Source organism: Salvia splendens, chromosome 18, assembly GCF_004379255.2.
Source record: "Salvia splendens isolate huo1 chromosome 18, SspV2, whole genome shotgun sequence".
NCBI classification, from domain to species: Eukaryota; Viridiplantae; Streptophyta; class Magnoliopsida; order Lamiales; family Lamiaceae; genus Salvia; species Salvia splendens.
In genome coordinates, this window is record NC_056049.1 from 12,907,686 (window position 1) to 12,926,795 (window position 19,110).

General features: G+C 39.2%; 1 protein-coding gene and 1 pseudogene across 1 annotated transcript; one reads left to right on the top strand and one right to left on the bottom strand.

The window, feature by feature from the left end:
• The first annotated feature begins 1,242 nt into the window (after positions 1–1,242).
• On the top strand, positions 1,243–6,845 carry LOC121777800 (peptidyl-prolyl cis-trans isomerase CYP40-like). The gene is made up of 9 exons (XM_042175154.1): positions 1,243–1,698; positions 2,379–2,879; positions 3,050–3,137; positions 3,241–3,293; positions 3,900–4,004; positions 5,636–5,711; positions 6,164–6,201; positions 6,274–6,343; positions 6,441–6,845. The coding sequence occupies exons 1-8, from the start codon at positions 1,528–1,530 to the stop codon at positions 6,325–6,327; spliced, it is 1,086 nt and encodes a 361-aa protein (XP_042031088.1). The 5' UTR covers positions 1,243–1,527; the 3' UTR covers positions 6,328–6,343; positions 6,441–6,845.
• Positions 6,846–8,201: 1,356 nt separating this feature from the next.
• Positions 8,202–10,211, bottom strand: LOC121776756 (annotated as a pseudogene).
• Between the last annotated feature and the right edge of the window lie 8,899 nt (positions 10,212–19,110).

The following is a 19,110-nucleotide window of genomic DNA, read 5'->3' on the forward strand; positions in this document are numbered from 1 at the left end:
ATCTTGAATGGAACGGTGGAAATACGTGAGAAATAATAAAAATATTATATGTGGAACTAAACATAATATAACAAAGTTACTAAAATAAAAGTAAACTATTCATTAGCAAAAATAGACTAATTTTACTATTTTGTATATCCATCAAAATTAGACCAACTTTAAATTTGGACAGTTTTATACAAATATTAATCTTACGCATCATTCTAAATGTGGACCTCACAATCCACTAACACTACTTCCACCATTTTTTAACTCTCTTTTTCTTACTCCCTACGTCCCGGTTAAGATGACATATTTTTTAGTCGGCACGAGATTTTAGGAATTGGAAAGAGAAAGAGTGTAAATGGAGAGAGGAAGAAAGTTGAATATTTAATTGGAAAGAGAAGAAAATAGTTGCGTGTATTAATTAGAGAGAGAAATTCACAAAAGAGAAATGTGTCATCTTGGTTGAGACAAAGACGGAATGAGAACTTTATTAATCGTGCATTTAAATTGGTGCCATTTCCACTTTATCTATCAATTTTATCAATTTATTGTGAAGATTTAGTATTATTTTAATGAAATGTACCATAATGAATAGAGTGTCTATTATTAGAGCATCCACAATGGCGGATGTCCCGGCGGACGTCGGACCGGAGTGCCGGATATCCGCGCGGGACGTCCGCCATTAGGTAGCAAGCATACGGATACGGACGTCCGCTGCGGACACCGGAGTTCCGCGACTTTTCGGGACGCCCGTCGTGTTACGGACGTCCATTGCGGATACCAGAGTTCCGCGGCTTTCAGGGACGTCCGCCATTGCGTTGACACGACAGACGTCCCGATTTTTATTGTTTTTTGGGGATGTCCGTCGGGATGTCCTTGGGGATGCCTGCCATTGTGTAGTGTGATGTCCTTATGACGTGGCAGTGCAGTGGGATGTCCTTATGACGTGACAGAAGGTATTTTTGGGAAGTCCATCGGGATCCGTCCCATTGTGGATGCCCTTAGCGGAAAAATACAAAAAATATCAAAACGCCACTTGCACACTTCAAATAAATAAATCCAACTAATTTGTTTTGGTTTTGAATTAAAAAGAAACGAGAAAAACCCGGCTGCAAGAATCATTTAATAATATTGTATTGGGTGTGCATTAATGAGTAAGTTTTCCAAAAAGAGAATCTCTGCTCTTTGCCAAATTACTACGGATTTGATTTTTATTTATTTTTAGTTTGGCCACGGGTGTTTTGAATCGACTTCTGCGGAATCGGATTAATCCTGCTCGACCGAGCTTGCGGATTAAGGTCGAGTTGAAAATACAAATTTGCTTTTATAGCTGTGCATTTATTGCTGCACGCAGCATATTCATTCATATAGCTGTCTCTATATGTATATGCAAGACGGTTACTCCCACGCCCAACCCATGCTCCATTCCACAGCAAATCTCAATTTCCGCACACGAAACGCATTGCATTTCCGCCTTCGTTATTTTCAAATCGACCATTCCCTCGCGCTACTGCGTGTTTCCATCGGCAATCTCTTTCGGAAATGGTGAATCCACGCTGCTTCTTGGATATCAGTATCGGCGGCGAACTGGAGGGGAGAATGGTGGTCGAGTTGTACAAGGACGTGGTGCCAAAAACCGCTGAGAATTTCAGAGCTCTCTGCACTGGAGAGAGAGGCCTTGCCTCCGTCACCGGCGTTCCTCTCCACTACAAGGTTTTTTCACTTAATAAGCGACAATTTAAAATGCATTTTCACTGCGTTGATTTTTGTTTCGTTTTACTTGTGCGGCATCAACTTTGATGACTACCGTTTCGGATTTCAGTTTGGTGAGGGTTTATTGAATCTAAACGCCTGGCTTACTCGTTTGTTTGATTTGTGTATGCGTTTTCGAACTATTCGTAAGCTCCAGTTAGGAAATCATTAAGAATTAGGAACTCACGTCTCCGATGATTTTCTGGTGTTTTTTTAGTGTAGTTTTGTTTTCTTCTGAAATTGTTGGACTGATTTGTCGTAAGGTGTTGACCACATGTACTCAAATACATTATTTAATCACAATTTGTATGTTCAACATTATATACTGCAGTGATATTGCCTTTTGTATATTCGATGTATCTTCAACATTCTACCTACGGATAAAAGCTTTCGGTGTGTTATTTTATTTGTGTTGATGGGTGGAACAGTTGAAAACCTAAGTATACAAGTGATCTCTATGTCTTCTAGCAAATCATTTTGTGATTTTGCCACATTTACTTGATCTTTCTAGTCATGGTTATAAGATTGAATAATGGTTCCTTCCGTCTTCTGATAAATGTATAAGAAGAAATCGAAGTTCAAAATTTCCTATGGACTTTGTTGGTTTGTGCTTCACAACCTGAGCGATGTGTCTGATACAGGGTTCACGCTTCAGTCGTATTATCAGAGGTTTTATGGTGCAAGGGGGTGCAATTTCTGACGAAAATGGCTCGGTTGGTGAATCCATTTACGGAGCGACGTTTGATGATGAAAATTTTGAGCTAAAACACACAAGGAAAGGGATGCTATCAATGGCCAATAATGGTCCAAATACCAATGGGTCACAATTTTCAATTCTAACAACCCAGGCTCCACACCTAGATGGGAAGTGTGTTGTCTTCGGTAAGTTGATAAAAGGATTTGGAGTGCTACGTGCAGTAGAGTATCAAGCAGTAGTGGATGATTACTGCTCAACTGCTGATGTTGTGATTATCGACTGTGGAGAAATTCCAGAGGGAGAGGATGATGGGACAATTGATTTCTTTAAAGATGGTGATTTGTACCCTGATTCACCGATGGACCTTGATGCTAAACCTGACAGTTACTCATGGGTACTTTCTGCAATAGAATCTATCAAAGTCATTGGGAATGAGCATTATAAGGTACCTTATTTTATTACACAACTAAATTCCTACATATAGGCTTCTTGAAGCTTTGCTCGAATGTCTTGTTGTGCTCTTCTAACCAGTTTTAGGGTTAAAGCAGATTACCTCGAATATATGCTAATCCATTTTTTGCTGACATTTCTGATGATACACTTTGCATTATGCAGAAAAAAAACTACAAGATGGCTATAAGAAAGTATCGTAAGGCCATCAAATATCAGGATTTGTGCTGGGAGATGCCGGATCTTGATCAAGGTTATGTTACTCTTATTATCTATACTAATCTTAAAAATAGGCAATGTTTGAATATGGGTGTAATATTAACATTCTTATAGTATCTTATTGCATGTCTGTACAGAGCAGAGTGAACTGCTAAGAAAGATAAAGTCGCAAATACTTACAAACAGCTCTGTAAGGTTTTTCGCTTACTGTGTGTTTATCAGATTCTTTGCTAAACCGTTTACCTAACTGATGTGATCCCAAACCGATTAGCTGCAACCCTGTCATCTGTTTACAGTAACTATATTATTTACATGGATTAAGTGCAATACTCATGCTCCAACACCAGTCCTCCCCGGCCTACTAAATGGAAAAAAATGCTCACACTTTTCTGTTATACTCCCTTTGTCCCACGAGAATATGCACTCTTTCCTTTTTAGTATGTCCTACAAGAATATGCACTTTCTAATTTTGGAAACACTCTTCTCTCTAATGAGGTGAGACCCATTTTCCACTAACAATACTATATTTACTTTATTTCTCTCTACCTCTCTCTTACTTTACCAATTTTGCACTAAAACTCATGCCGAACCCAAAGTGCATATTCTTTGGGGACGGAGGGAGTATTAGTTTTATTACATCTACAGGTTGGCTCCATTTTATAAATGATTAAGTTTCTCCACTGTGTTTCTCTAAAGGTCTATGTCATACATAAAAAACTTGGAGCATTAGTTTATTTAGATTGATCCGAGTCATTTATTACCTCGTTGTTTTTCATGCTTCCTTGTCATGCTTCAGATGTGTAAGATGAAGTTAGGTGATCTTGATGGGGCATTGCTAGATGCAGAATACGCAATTCGTGAAACAAAAGACTATGCAAAAGCTTTTTACCGTCAAGGCCAGGTTGGTCGTCATGTTAATTATCTGTGAAAGTACTTGCTATATGTGCTCCTATTTAGCAGCTTTCATGTTGTATAATTATTCTCGTTGTTGTAATCACTAGTTTTAATGTGCCACCATTTTTCATGTCCACATTTTCTGAAGTTGCCACCAATGAATCAAGTCTTTTATGTCCAATTGATGCATAAATATGATACTGACTGTGCCAAGAGGAGCTGAATGTGTATTCGAGGTGCATAGAATTTTGGCTTGCTTATGCGGTCAGTTAGGTTAGAGCGAACCGAATCATTCGGTTAACCTATCAGAATAGCAGCCCTCTTGAAGAACCGTAACTGAACCAGTGGACCAAACCTGTGATCCGACTCTTAAAAATATGTGTCTAGTTTATGATTAACTAAGTTGTTGGTTAACTGATAAACCGTTTAAAAATCTGTCTAGTGCTGTTTAAACTCCTAATCATGTGGATAATATATGAAACATAATGAACCCACAAAGAACAGTCTAAACACAAATTACACAACATTTAACCACATAGAACAATTATCCAAATCCAAGTTCTAACATCAAAATTCACAAAGACAATTCTAAAAATCACAATGAACAATTATTAATATACCTAGTTTGAGGGGAGCTAAACTACTGCAGAACCTTACAACTTCTGCACATGCACACACACACTGAAAACACACTCTGAATGCACACTCACTGAACACACACACATTGAACACACATACACATGCAAACAGATAGACATAAAAATGTGTATCCACATAGCATGCCCCCCCCCCCCCAGTATGAACAAATAAGTACGATGACATGTAGACCATGTGTCCACCTTGCAAACCACACTCAAGCACAACTACTAAGCATTTGTGCATAAAGGGTGAAAACATCAATAGTGCAATAGAGGCAATGTACCATTAACTTCAAACTCCTACTTTAAAAACTTCTGTAGTGATTTAATTTCCATCAACCCACACATAGATCCATTTGTGTCTGTGTGAACCTTTCCATTGTTAATACCTCTGCTACAACATCTAATTAAGCGGACATCATGTCAAATATTACAAGTAGACTAGCCCCTCAGGGCCATGTTCCGTTCACCATCAACGGACATTTTTCATATCACTTGCTATATCTTCCCTCTTCACTCTTTAGTGTGGCAGGGTGGGAGCTGAGTTTGCATGGGAATCTCCCTTAAGAATGGCATGTTAGGTGTAAGTATAGTGGTTAGGATTCGAGGAAGTTGATTGTTCCTGGATGGAGTTGGTGGATATGAGAGGTCAGTTTCTGGAGTTCAGCCTTTTGGTCAAGGCTGTTCGGATGGGGAAGCAGGCTTTAAGGTTTTGCATGGACCTGTGGGGTTGGAACTAATAATAAGCATTCCGACGCTAGCTTAGGTTATTGGCTTAAGGGTTTTGCATGGACCTGTGGGGCTAGGACTGTTAATAAGCGTTTCCACGCTAGTTTGGGGTTATGTTTTTCAAAGATTATTTGCGGCATAGGACGTGTGCAGTGTATGATTTATCAACTATGTGGCCCTTGTGTAGGGCATTTTAGTTCCCTTTAATTAAGTGATTTTCTTTTCCTCAAACCTTCACTCTATCAAATTGCTGCTTTCAATTATCTTTCAGGTATATATGGCACTGAACAACATTGATGCAGCTGTTGAAAGTTATCAAAAAGCATTAGAATTGGAACCAACTGATGGTAAGGAGCACTTTATTGTGGAAAACAGGACCTAATCCTCTTTTTGTGGAACAATACTTTCTGCTTTTCAGTACTGTTGGATAACTTTTAGCATTCAAATTGTGTATTTAACAACTTAGTGGATAAGATGACCCTCAGCCAATAGGTCTTGGGTTCAAGTCACCTCGGCCACGGAAATAAATTGTACCATAGTCCACTATCTTAATAAAAAAACACAATAAACTTCATAAATGCTAATGTAATTTTTTATGTAAATATTCATAAACAAAAAGTAATAGCTGCCAAATATGTATTCCACAGCTCTCTGTCTTTTTTGTTTCCCTTTGTGGGGTTAGCTAACCGTAGAACAAAATATTCAACAAAACTTTAACGCTTTTATAGTGAATCATTTGTGCCATTGTGATTACTTCCAATTAACTGGAAGAAATAACAGCTTCCTTTTCCTTTTTAAGGTTGTATAAAGAAAGAGCTTGCTATTGCGAAGAAGAAGGTAAGTGACTTTCCATTCTTGTATGAAGTAATCACATCTATTCAATAAATTTAATGGTTGAGATATTCACAGATTGCTGATAGAATTGACCTAGAGAAAAAAGCTTTCTCGAAAATATTTCAGTAAATGGAAGTTTTCACTTGTAAGTGTGTTCTTTTGTTTGATTTTTCTTGCTCTCTTCCATCCTGTATGTTATCATAACTGAGAGATGTTTGCCATCTGTTTTAAATCTATTGCAGGTTATTGGTGACTTGAAGAATGAGTTTAATTCCTTGGTCATGCAGCAGATGCTGTTTCTTTGAGTGGAAATCAAGACAGCATTACACTTAACTCTGAACTGAAATTTTGGCATAGTTATGGTACATAGCAGTATAATCATGGAAGCAAAAAGAAAAGACTTCTAAGAAAAGGAATATTTTTGAAGAGAGGAGAGATTACACCATTCTTTACGTTGTGGTTCATTCAAAGTACTTCGTTAACCTTCGTATAATGGAAGTCTTTATCCTGAAAAACTTTAAATCCTAGTTTGCGTGAAAGCTATCGTAGTTTTTGGGATTCCTGGTGTGGATTCCATGTAATAACTCTTGTTTGTGGTTTCACTCCTTTATAATCCTGTCTATGTTTCATTGGATTTCTTGCTTTAATATAATCCTGCCTGTTGTTCGTAGAGGTATCCTTGTTAGTCATTTGTCCTCTATTATTGCTTTGGCGGAATCTGTTATGAGGATGTAAGATTTGCAGGCTCCTGAATGCCAAGTCTCTCCTGCAGATTCGTCCTCCGTAGATGCTGCTTCGCCAGCTGTATTCTTCTTAACTCAGCTGGATCAGTTTATTCGCCACCTCTGAGCTAATAAGGTGCTAAAGGCTTGTGATTCCAGCTCTACTGAAGAGTCCGCATCTTCAGTCGCAAGACTAGCTTTGGTTTTGATCTCATTCGTTTTCTAATTTTCTAATTATATTTGCTTTGAGTTTTTCCGTTTCCTTCCTGCATCATTAGCTTACTTGATGCACGTATCCACAGTTCCCAGCTAAGCTTGAAGCTCAGTCATAACACTATTTACTGTTAGAACTCTGGCTCTCCTAGCATTTAACTCTTCTTGCGTATTGTGGAGTTCATCGATCTGTGGTTGAGAATCTACCCATGACTGCATTTATTCTTCTTTAGCCTGTGTTAGATCTTCCATGGCTTTTTTCCGTTTCTTCACTTTTTGCTATCAGTAAGCCGTTGATATCGCCTTCTTTTGGCTATATCACCGTAATCGATGCTCCGCATTATCACCATCTAGCTTTTCATTGCTTTTCCATTGAATGACCCGTCACTGTACCATTCATTGTGAACTTAGCTTTGTAATCATACAAGCTTTTATACATATTTCCATTTGAAATATGTATGGTTGCAGCATGAGCTGATATTTGTTTCAGTTAATATTTTGCGGGAGTCCATCTAGAAAATTGTTTACCGAACGCGTTAAACTATAGTTGTAAGAAATAGATGGTTGAAAATTGTTAGACAAGATTCAAGGTTGAGATTATTACGTTAACTAAAGCTATAGATTAATAAGGTTTAAATAAGTCGGATATGAAATTGAGAACTTAAATTGAAAATTTCTAGTCCGAAATCATGCAGTGACCTAAACTGAAAAGAATGAATCTTTGATAAGATTGTCCTTATGCATGTGATATGGTTCAAGGATTTCAATGAAGTTGAAATCTCTGATAGCATTGTGTTAATCTTTTTTTAGCATGCACAAAACTTTGTATATGTTAAAATCTCTAAATCTTGTCCCACATTTACTTGATGAAGATCGTATCTTAACTATATAAGAGTGGATAACCCTCCTCTTATAAGACATCTTAATGGGGTGGTTAACCCATTTCTAATATTACAGTTTCCACTTTATAAATTGTGTACAGCCATATACAAATGAAATATAAGTGTACACATGAAATTATTGAGTTATATAGTTGAAAAAGAAAAATAAGATATTAGAAGGAATGGTTCATTTGGTTAGTCGGAACTTCCTTTCATCAGAAAGCATCTTTGCAAAGGTCGCTAAGGCTTGTTCATTGGTGGGGCCTCCTGGCACCGGAACTGATCTTCCCGTCTCCAAATCGACACTAGAAACCGTCTTCTTCAACAGGTCTTGGGCAACTTGCATTAGCGTCTGCATATTCTTGGTGGTGGAAATATCAACCGATGATGCATCTCCCGCCAAGTTATCCTCCTAAATGACTTGAAAATGGTGGAGACATGAAAATCAACCATATCCGCGCTAGCGTCTGAGAGGATGTCGATCAAGGGCGTCGCTCCATTGTTGAATAACCAGCTGAGCGACCCCCAATTAGCCACATCTTTAGCATTATACTTCCCCGCCCCTAAAGACAACCAACATCTTGTTTCTCTCTGCTGGTCCGACGTCCAACCCCTTCATTTTTACCAGCAGTAATTGTTTCGAGATGTGTGTTAATGCCGTCAAGGTCTAATCCCATCACCAACCATTCGTTATGTTATGTTATGTATTTAAATAAATGCTATAGAAACTAGGCCTAGCCACTCACAGGGTTATTGGCGGCTACGCCTCCATCGATGAGATTAAAGGTGTGAAGCCTTCCATTGGCGTCTTGAGCCTCGAAATAGTGCGGTGGTAAGTAAGTCGGAGCGGCCGAGGTGCTAAGGCACACGTCTGATAATCCAACTGTGGTTGGAAGATTTTGGTTTCCATCCACCTACCATTACCAAGTAAATTTTTTTTTTAAGTTTTAGATGGAAATTGGAGGTACTCTATGATTAAAAAGAAGTTACATACATCTATGGTGGAGAAGATAAGACGCTTGATATCAAATGAGGGAATGACGAGATTAGTTAGGGTTTGGCTGAGGGTGTGATTGCCTAATTCTCCCTTAGCCAAAGATTTCAGATACTTTCCGCAACATTGTTTCGACTGATACACACACCATAGTAATCAAGTAAGATGGTGATCCTTTAAATATGAGAAATCAATATGCAGAAATGAGACATTCACACTCTTAAAAGTCCTTACAAGAGGGAATAGTTATCCAAAAATACGTAGATAACACATAATCATCATCAGGGAATAGTTATCCAAAAATATGTAGATAACACATAATCATCATCAAATTGATGTGAGACAGGAATAAGGGTTTCAACACAATCTCAATCACAAAATGTGGTTCTGTGAGACATGAATAACGGTTTCAACACAATCTCAATCACAAAATGTGGTTCGATTTATGCACATGCATAACATTTTTTATAGTAGAATTTAGAGATTTACGTACTACTACCTCCGTCCTTTAAAAATGCTAGTAACGATTTCCATTTTTGTTCATCTCTTAAATTTATGCATTTTCTATTTTTAGAAAACTTTGTTCTCTCTAATGAGGTGAGATCCATTCTCTAATAATAATCCTTTAATCACTTTTTTTCTATCTTTCTCTTACTTTATCAATTGTGCATAACAAACCATGTCGTTTTAAAAGTTGACGTTTTAAAGGACGGATGTAGTATATTAATTATGCTCAGATATATGACGCACCGACTCTCCGGGAAGATTTTTGGGGAGTGTTGAATGTAGAAGGAGGGAATATCCTTGGCAGCATATAGAGGGCGATTGTTGGCACCGGGCGTGGTGAGCATGGTGGCGACCAACCCGCTCGTGCTCATTCCAGCAATCACATCGAAATAATCAGCAATCCTTGCGTCCGGGCCATCTAATTCCTGTCCTTTTTATTATCATGCGTGCAACAATATCAACAATGAGAAGAAAAATATTCAACATATATCTTATTGATTATCACCTGGAGTTTGGCTTCGAGCCTTCGAGGTTTCCCAGAATCGTGCCCGGAATGATGCCTCTAACGCCGCCGCCATCTATGCTCAGCACCGTCGCCATTCTCCCTTTTGGTTGAGCATTAGAGATCGGAAATACTAAGATCAACTGCAGAGTTGCAACAAAATTTAATGCAAATACAAAATTCATCTTCTCCATGTTGGTAAATTTTTGTGATCATAATTGTGTAAGCTATTCTATATATACATACGGTCATATAAATGAATGTGTATCATCTTTTCACTTTACCGATCGATGATTACATACCTAAATATTCGTGATGCTTCACAGATAAATTTTTCCGCAATCTATTTTTTAGTGATTCGATGCATGTCTTACAATATATTTATGCCATCACAGCCATATTTGGGTTTTGGATTTCAATAGTTTCTAGCATTTCTTGCTGAAGAAACAATCAAGGGATCGGGAGAAAGGTAATTTTATTGCTTAATTCAATATGTGTTAGGGTTACATCCTTTATAGACAAGACTAATGCTACATATGGTAAACTAGATCATTGGTGATTCTATTCTAGTTAAGGTATGTAATCAATTTGGAATCAATCACCTTAATTGTGTGATTTCTTTCCAACACTCTCCCTCAAGTTAAGTAACGGGGTTTCCGATACTCAACTTGCTTAATACTTCCTTGAACGATCTGGAACTTACTGCCTTGGTTAGAATGTCGGCCAATTGATCTTCCGACTTTAATATGGAAACTCAACAATCCGGGCTTCGATTTTCTTCTTGATGAAGTGTCTATCGACTTCCACATGCTTAGTTCTACCGTGCTGAACTGGATTTTCATAAATGCTAATCGCGGCTTTGTTATCGCAGAACAGTCTACATGGTTTTGGTACATATAGATCAAGTTCTGTCATGAGCTTCCTTAGCCACAGTATCTCAGTAAGGCCACTTTTGATTCCACGGAATTCAGCTTCTGCACTTGAGAGTGCAACTACCTTTAGCTTATTTCTCCTCCAAGTGACAAGATTTCCTCCTACCAACGTAAAGTACCCTGCCGTGGATTTTCTGTCATTTGAGTTTCCTGCCCAATCTGCATCAGTGAAGACATTGATTTCCAAGTGCTCATGTTTCTCGAATAACACTCCATGCTCCGCAGTACCTTTCAAGTATCGCACAATCCGGAGAGCTGCTTCCCAATGATCTTCTTGTGGTGAGTGCATGAACTGACTTACTACTCCCACAACATATGCTATGCCAGGCCTAGTATGAGAGAGATAAATGAGCTTCCCTACCAGCCTCTGATTTCTCCCCCTGTCTGTGAGCTTCGCTCCTTCTACTATCTGTAATCCGTGATTCTGTATCATTGGGGTATCTGCCGGTCTGCAGTCTACCATTCCCACTTCTGCTAAAAGATCGAGGATATACTTTCTCTGATTGATGAAGATTCTCTTTTCTGATCTCAGAACTTCAATTCCCAAAAAATACTTAAGAGGACCCAGATCCTTCATTTCAAATTCTTTGAACAAGTTCTTCCTCAATTCGCCGATCTCTTCTTCATCGTCCCCTGTGATGATCATGTCGTCAACATAGACGATAAGATACGTGATTTTCCCATTCTTCCTTTTGATGAACAATGTGTGATCTGAGTTGCTCTGCTTGTAATCATATTTCTTCATCACTTCAGTGAATCGACTAAACCTGGCCCTTGGAGACTGCTTAAGTCCATACAATGTCTTCTGGAGTTTGCACACTTCTCCAGGCTGAAACTCATTTCCGAATCCTGGGGGAGGAACCATGAAGATTGGTTTAGGCAGTTCACCATGCAGAAAGGCATTGGTCACGTCGAACTGGTGAAGTGGCCAGTCTCTGTTAGATGCGATCGAGAATAGTACCCTGACTGTGTTGATTTTTACTACTGGTGAAAAATTCTCGACGTAATCAACTCCATATGTTTGAGTGTATCCCTTCGCTACAAGTCGTGCCTTATATCTCTCGACTGAACCATCTGGTCTTCGCTTGATAGTAAACACCCATCTACACCCCACAACTTTGACTCCTTCTGGCAGTTTTCCTTTCACCCATGTGTTATTTTTCTTCAATGCTTTCATCTCTGTAAACATGGCCTCTCTCCAGTGTTTGTGTCTCATTGCTTCCTCGGCAGTTTGCGGAATTTCCTCTTCCTCATATAGTGCCGCTTCAAACGCACGTGCCATCTTGCTCAAATTTCCTTGCACAAAATTTGCAACTCCATATCTGTTCTTTGTACCGATCTTCTCGGGAGAGTACCGTTTTGGAGGTATGCCACGAGTACTCCGATTGGGAAGGACATACTTCCAGTGTCACTATCAATGGTATTATTCTCTTCTTCTTCCTCTGCAGTGTTAGTATCAACTACAGTATTTTCTTCAGACATTGGTATAAGAGATACCTGGGATATCGGTTGAGGTTGATCTTGAGGTGGTTGAGGAGACTCTGGTGGGAGGGCGTGCTCGGCGGCAACGACCGCTATAGTCTCTGGTGGTTCCGCAATTGAAGGACTTGGAGGTGACACAAACTAACTTAGACAGTCCCCATGATTAGTTTCAGGATTTTGCTCCCCCTGACTGCTAAGGTGGTGAGGGTAGAAGAACTCGGTTTCCACGAAGGTACAGTTTAGGGTGGTGATAATCTTCTTAGTGGTCAAAGCACTGATAACCTTTCTGGTTTATCCCATACCCCACAAAAACGCATTTAGTAGCACACAGAGAAAATTTTGTTCTTTCATGATTGGGAATATGGACATAGGCTGTACATCCAAACACTTTAGGTAACATGCTATGGGATTCGGGTATTTTGGCTTGTTGGGAGAGGATATCAAGGGGTGTTTTTTTATTCAGGATTTTTGTGGGCAATCGGTTTATGAGATAGATAGAGGTTGCCACGTCTTCTGGCCAAAGAAAGGTTGGGACCTTGGAGTCAATCATAATAGCCCGGGTTACTTCTAGAATTGTTCTATTCTTTCTCTCAGCGACCCCATTTTGTTCGGGGGTGTAGGCACACGAGGTTTGGTGAATCAGACCCTTTTTTCAAAAAAATTCAGACATATTACTGTTGACAAATTCCCTCCCATTATCCGGCCGAAGGACTTTTATGGTAGTTTGGAACTGGGTTTGAATCATATGGAAGAAAAGAACAAATTTGTCGGCCACTTCAGATTTGTGTTTCAAAAAATAAACCCAAATTATCATAGTGCAGTCATCAATGAAAGTAACAAAATATCTAAATCCCTTTCCCCCAATAACTGGCGCAGGGCCCCACACATCAGCATGCACAAGTTCAAACATAAATTTCACACGGGTATTGGAAGGTTTAAAAGACTGTCTGTGGCTCTTGGCCAAAACGCATGTCTCACAAGAAAAATCTTTAGGAATTTTAAAGTTTGGAAACAAAAGCTGAAAGTAACCATAGGAAGGATGCCCTAGTCTTCTGTGCCACAGCCAAGCCTCCTCTCTCGCAGATCCGTGAGCTAGCATTGCACTGCCATGTTGAGCTACCCCATCCACGTAGTAGAGTCTTTGGTTTTCAGTGCCACGCCCAACGATCTTCCTCGTCCGAATATCCTGTAAAACACAACAATTTGGATGCATCAGGAGAGTGCAATTTAGTTCTCGTGTGACATGGCTAACTGACATCAATCTTTGAGACAAGCTTGGCACAAATAAACAGTTTGATAATCGAAGACTTGGAGAAATTTCTATGGTTTCCGCCCCTGCTACTTTAATTAATTCTCCATTTGCCGTTCTAATATAGGTCTTAGTGACTTCACTAAAATCACTAAAGTCTGTCCTTTCGGGGGTCATGGTATCTGTGGCTCCACAATAAAAAATCCACCCCCTTTTATCAATTCTATCACTGTTTTGCACGTTTAATGCAGCGGAAATATTTATCAGAGGTGCAAAACGGTTTTGTGTATCAATTTGGTCAACTTTTGGGGTCAAACTGCAATTTCTAACAGGTATGGGCGGCTTATTATAATATAAGGAGTCTGGGGTTCCTTTTTTGATGGCATGGGGTACTTTTCGATATTTTAGGAATTGTGGGGGATTAAACTGCAAAGTCAATCAAACCCTTTACCTCCTGTCATTGCGCCGCTGTTCCATTACTGGCCTTCCGTCGTCGCTCCGGTTCGTTCCACGAAATTCCCGATTCGGATGCCTCCTCCGCTGCCGCCACCACTACCACCGTCGATTTCTGGTTGGGGAGGGTTATTAGCCTGATTCCCTCCTCCAATTGCTCCTTCTCTGTTCTGATTCGATGGGTTCTGTCGCGGGTTGTTCTCCGCGATTCCGACAACGGCGAGCTTTCCTTGGGCTCGTGCCCTCTATTTTTCGTCCCACCATTCCGGGTATCCTACCCGGAGAAAGCATGTCTCCCTTGTGTATGCTTGTTCTTCCCGCAGTGGGAGCACCATAGTTTGCTTTTGTCCGGTCTCCCTCCGATTCCGGCGGTTTGGTATGTGTTTCCGGCTGGTGGCGGTCGTTGCTGGCTTCCTCGATTATTTGGTCGGTCCCTCTGTGCTCCAAATCCATAGCCTATCTCCCCCGATGATGCATCGGCGCTTCCTACGCCAGAGGAGTCTCCGGTGGGTGGAGCAGATGCCGGTGGCATGATCTTCTGTCGAGCCGCCTCCTTCTTCACCCATCCGTAGGCTTCTTCGACTGAGGGGTACGACTGCTCTTGGAGGATTTCCCGTCGAATGTGGTCATACTCTTGGTTCAGACCCGTGAGAAACTTGATAAGTCGTTTCTCACTCGCGTGTTGTCGATATTGCCCGATCCCCTTGTCATAGCACGTGACCGGTTGCTTCTGAGTTCGATCGATATTTACCCACAATCCGTGGAGACGACGGTAATATGTTTCGAGATCGAGACTTCCCTGTCTCATGTATATTATTTTGTCTTCCAGGTCATAAATCAGATATGGATACGCCTTTCCTTCGAACGTAATCGCAAGATTATCCCACAGCGCCTTGGAAGTTTGATGGTGAGCGAAGTCGGAGATAATATCATGTTCGATATTGTCGATGATCCACGAAAAGACCACCAGATCAGTCTCTTCCCACTCCCGATATCCTTTACTGCCTGGTTCCGGCGGTTCATCTTGGATATGTGAATATCCCCTCCTGCTTCCTATCCTGACTTTCATCAATCGCGACCACAGCGGGTAGTTTTTCCCGTTTAATTTGAATGCCACTGTGACGTTCTTGTTCGTCCTCAATTTTGAGGATTCAATTGTTGGTTTTTCCTCGTCTGTGTCTGACATTTTCGATGAGATTTGGGTTTTGGTTTTAGGTAAAGGCCGAGAAGGGTATTACACGGCTATGATGCGATTTCTCTGAGCCAGAGATCTTCCTGCTCTTGATGCCATGAAGAAACGATCAAGGGATCGGGAGAAGGTAATTTTATTGCTTAATTCAATATGTGTTAGGGTTACATCCTTTATAGATAAGACTAATGCTACATATAGTAAACTAGATCATTGGTGATTCTATTCTAGTTAAGGTATGTAATCAATTTGGAATCAATCACCTTAATTGTGTGATTTCTTTCCAACACTTGCTATATTGTAGGAGAATTGATTCTGTCTTTATAGTCTTTTGAACGTTAAATCTCTATTGATTCTACGTTGCAAACTCTGCGCACTTTTTAAATATAATTTTCTTATATGAAAAATGCAATGATTTTCACATTACATGTCAGTATTATATATCGACTCAATTTTGATTGTTTTCACTTCCCGAATCCGAGTTTGTTCGACTAAACCAAAATCCACAAAATTAAAGCCTTTTGAAATTGCAACCAAATATTCATGAACCAGGAGAGGAGAACCCTTTCTTCACTAATGTTGTACGTAAAAACCTTTTGTTCTCTCAACAATGAACTACATTAAAATCAATTACTAACCACAAATTAACTAAACACTTAAAGGTACCTCATCTTGTTCTCAATAGATATCCCATATTTGGCCGATGCATGTTTTAAAAAAATTGTTTGACTTCGTGAAGAAAAGTGAGTAAAAAAAATTAGTGATGTGTGAACTCTAATTTTGTATACTACTAGTGCTACTTTTACTATGGTAGAGTGAACTAGTAGAATGTGGGGTCTACTTGTACGTTAAAATAAGGAAATTTGAGACATTTAATAGGAACCGGGCGAAATAATTGTAGTTTCTTTGTTGTGCCCCATATCATAAAGTAAAACAAATATTCCTAACGAGAATATGCAAGCCTTTTTTTTTCTAGAGTCTACACACTCATCAATGAAGTTAGAAGCCATGAACATACTCTAGAAGAAGAAGAATCAAATATTGTCGAAAAAGTTACCATGACGCCGAAGATTGTTGGAGTAAATGTAGAAGATGTAAAGCTAGTTTTGCAATATTGTTGGATTGCAGAAAAATTTGATGAGAAATGAGAGAAATCTATTTTTGTTGGGTATAGTTCTTTGCGTATATAAGTAAAATCATGTTTTATGCTGGTTGTAGTTTTATATCCTTATTTCACATATTTCAATGAGAATAATTTATTTATGTTGCAGTTTTTGTCTTTTATTAGTATGGTTGATTGTTGATTATATTCATAGATTAATTGGTATAATCGTGGTTAAAGAAAATCTGTAGGACCCCGGAAAATTGTGACTTTTTTTTTATTTGATGGCTTATTTTTTTAATTAATGTGGATGTTGAATAAGAATTTCTTTTGTGGAATTTGAGTCTCTATGTGTTTGAGTTAATTATGTAAAATTAGTTGTTGTGGGTTATGTGAGTTAATGTGATTAAGCTTCCAATGTGTGAATTAAGTTAAGTGGGATCATTCGAGCGAACTTAATTCACACATTGGAAGCTTAATCACATTAACTCACATAACCCACAACAACTAATTTTACATAATTAACTCAAACACATAGAGACTCAATTTCCACAAAAGAAAGTCTTATTCAACATCCACATTAATTAAAAAAATAAGCCATCAAATAAAAAAAAAGTCACAATTTTCCGGGGTGCTACATCCTTCCCCTCTTAACAAAAATTTAGTCTCGAAATTTGGCCGTCTCACAAAAACAAATCGGGGTACTTCTCTTTCATCTTATCTGCTAACTCCCACGTCATAGCACTTTCACACATAACACACCTTTATGACATCACACAATTCATGCTCACGTTCCAACATAATAGTATCATCACATTAGCATATTCACACATAACTTCCATACACATGCATACTCTTGCCAATACACCCTTATCATATCATCATCAATTCCATATTCTTTCAATAACTTAAAACATACCTCACTTTCTTTAGTTGAGCGCGATGTTTTGGATGTTGAGCCTTCGTGAAACTTTTAGTCTAGGGGTACTAATCTAGACTTAATCTGAAAGAAGACTCTCGGACCAGAGCGAAAGAACGAAGCTCTGATACCACTTTGTCACGACCGCCCTTACTAAGGATAGTGAAGACGGGGAAAACGTGACGAGGGGAGGGACTAAGGAGCGGGGAAGAAAAGGAGGACGCAATGAAAGACAACAATAAAGGACGAGATTGAATATGAAAACCCAATTAACTTCAAAAAGATATATTTTGGTCTATCGAATAGTTAAACAACAGATTAATGTCTCACGGTAAATAATGTCATAACGTAGTGTGGGGAAAAATGAAAGACTTTATCAAGAATGATTCGAAACAAGGCAGCAGAAAAACAAGTATCAAAGGAGAGTCATAGGATGACGCCCATCCGAGAATTCCTAAAGCTCACTCAACATCCATCGCAACATCCCGCTCAACCTGCAAAATTTTAAAAAGAAATGCAGGGCTAAGTACTTGTTGTACTCAATGGGCTCATGCCGAAAACATTTTATATATAGTTATGTCATCCATATCAGTGATCTCGAGTTTTACATGTAGTTAAGAAATATCACGAGAACACAAAAACATTTTCATAGTCTGGCCAGACAAAACAATCTCTCCACTTTCTCATCAATCAATCACATCCTCTTACCATAGTGCGACGAAAGTGTGGCCACACTATTCGCCCACGAGACCGGCCGACTAGCAAGGACGGCTCACGATCCCCTCTGTGTACACAGCCTGATAGGGTTTGCGGCCCTACTCAGACCCGAATTCGTTTATCATAGCCCTATAGCCTAATGGAGCGAACTCACAAACTAGGCATCAAGCACAATCTCAACATAGCCCTATAACGTAACGGAGCAAGCTCAAACGAACTAGGCATTAGGCAACAATCCCAACATCAAAACAATCATGGCATGACATAACACTTTAAACCACCCTTATAGCTCCACAATCATATTTTTGAAACGTAAAAGAGTTTAGTAAAAGAAAGCCCACCTCGCTTGCTTAGACAACATAATACGCAACTCAAAAGCAACCCTCGTTCCTTATGCTCACGTACGCACAACAACCCTTGTCAACACCACAACACAATCAACCTTCTATCAATACAATTTAACATGCATGCCCTATCGTTCCTTTCATCGTTCTCTTAAATTACCCATCCCAAACATTCATCAACATAAGGAAAACATGCTATAATATTTCTCAATGTGTCACACATAACCACACCATAAGATACGTTCCTTAATCACACATGTATCATTTATTCACTCAAAACTTGACAACAAGTATTATTTTAACATGACAGGAATCTGGTAGAACTGCGTGGTTATTTTGTAAAAACATTAAAAATCCATCCGACCTCGGTTGGGGCTGAAATTTTACCACGCCACAGTAGACACATCAAATATCATCCAGTTAAAATTTCACATCAAAATCACATCTTTAGGTCGGTCAAATCAAAAAATGAAACTCATTAGACGAGAATACAATTTCTGACAGAACTGCGCAGTTAACTTTAAAAATTCATTTAAAATTCATATTTTGTCAAAAGAGGCTGAAATTTATATGCAACACAGAAGACATCTCAAATTTTACTCAGTTAAAAATTCGTGTCAAAATAAGATCGTTTGTTCGGTCGAACACACGTCGGAATCTACTGTCCGAACACCACAGTTTTCATGCTTCACAAATTCGAATTAGG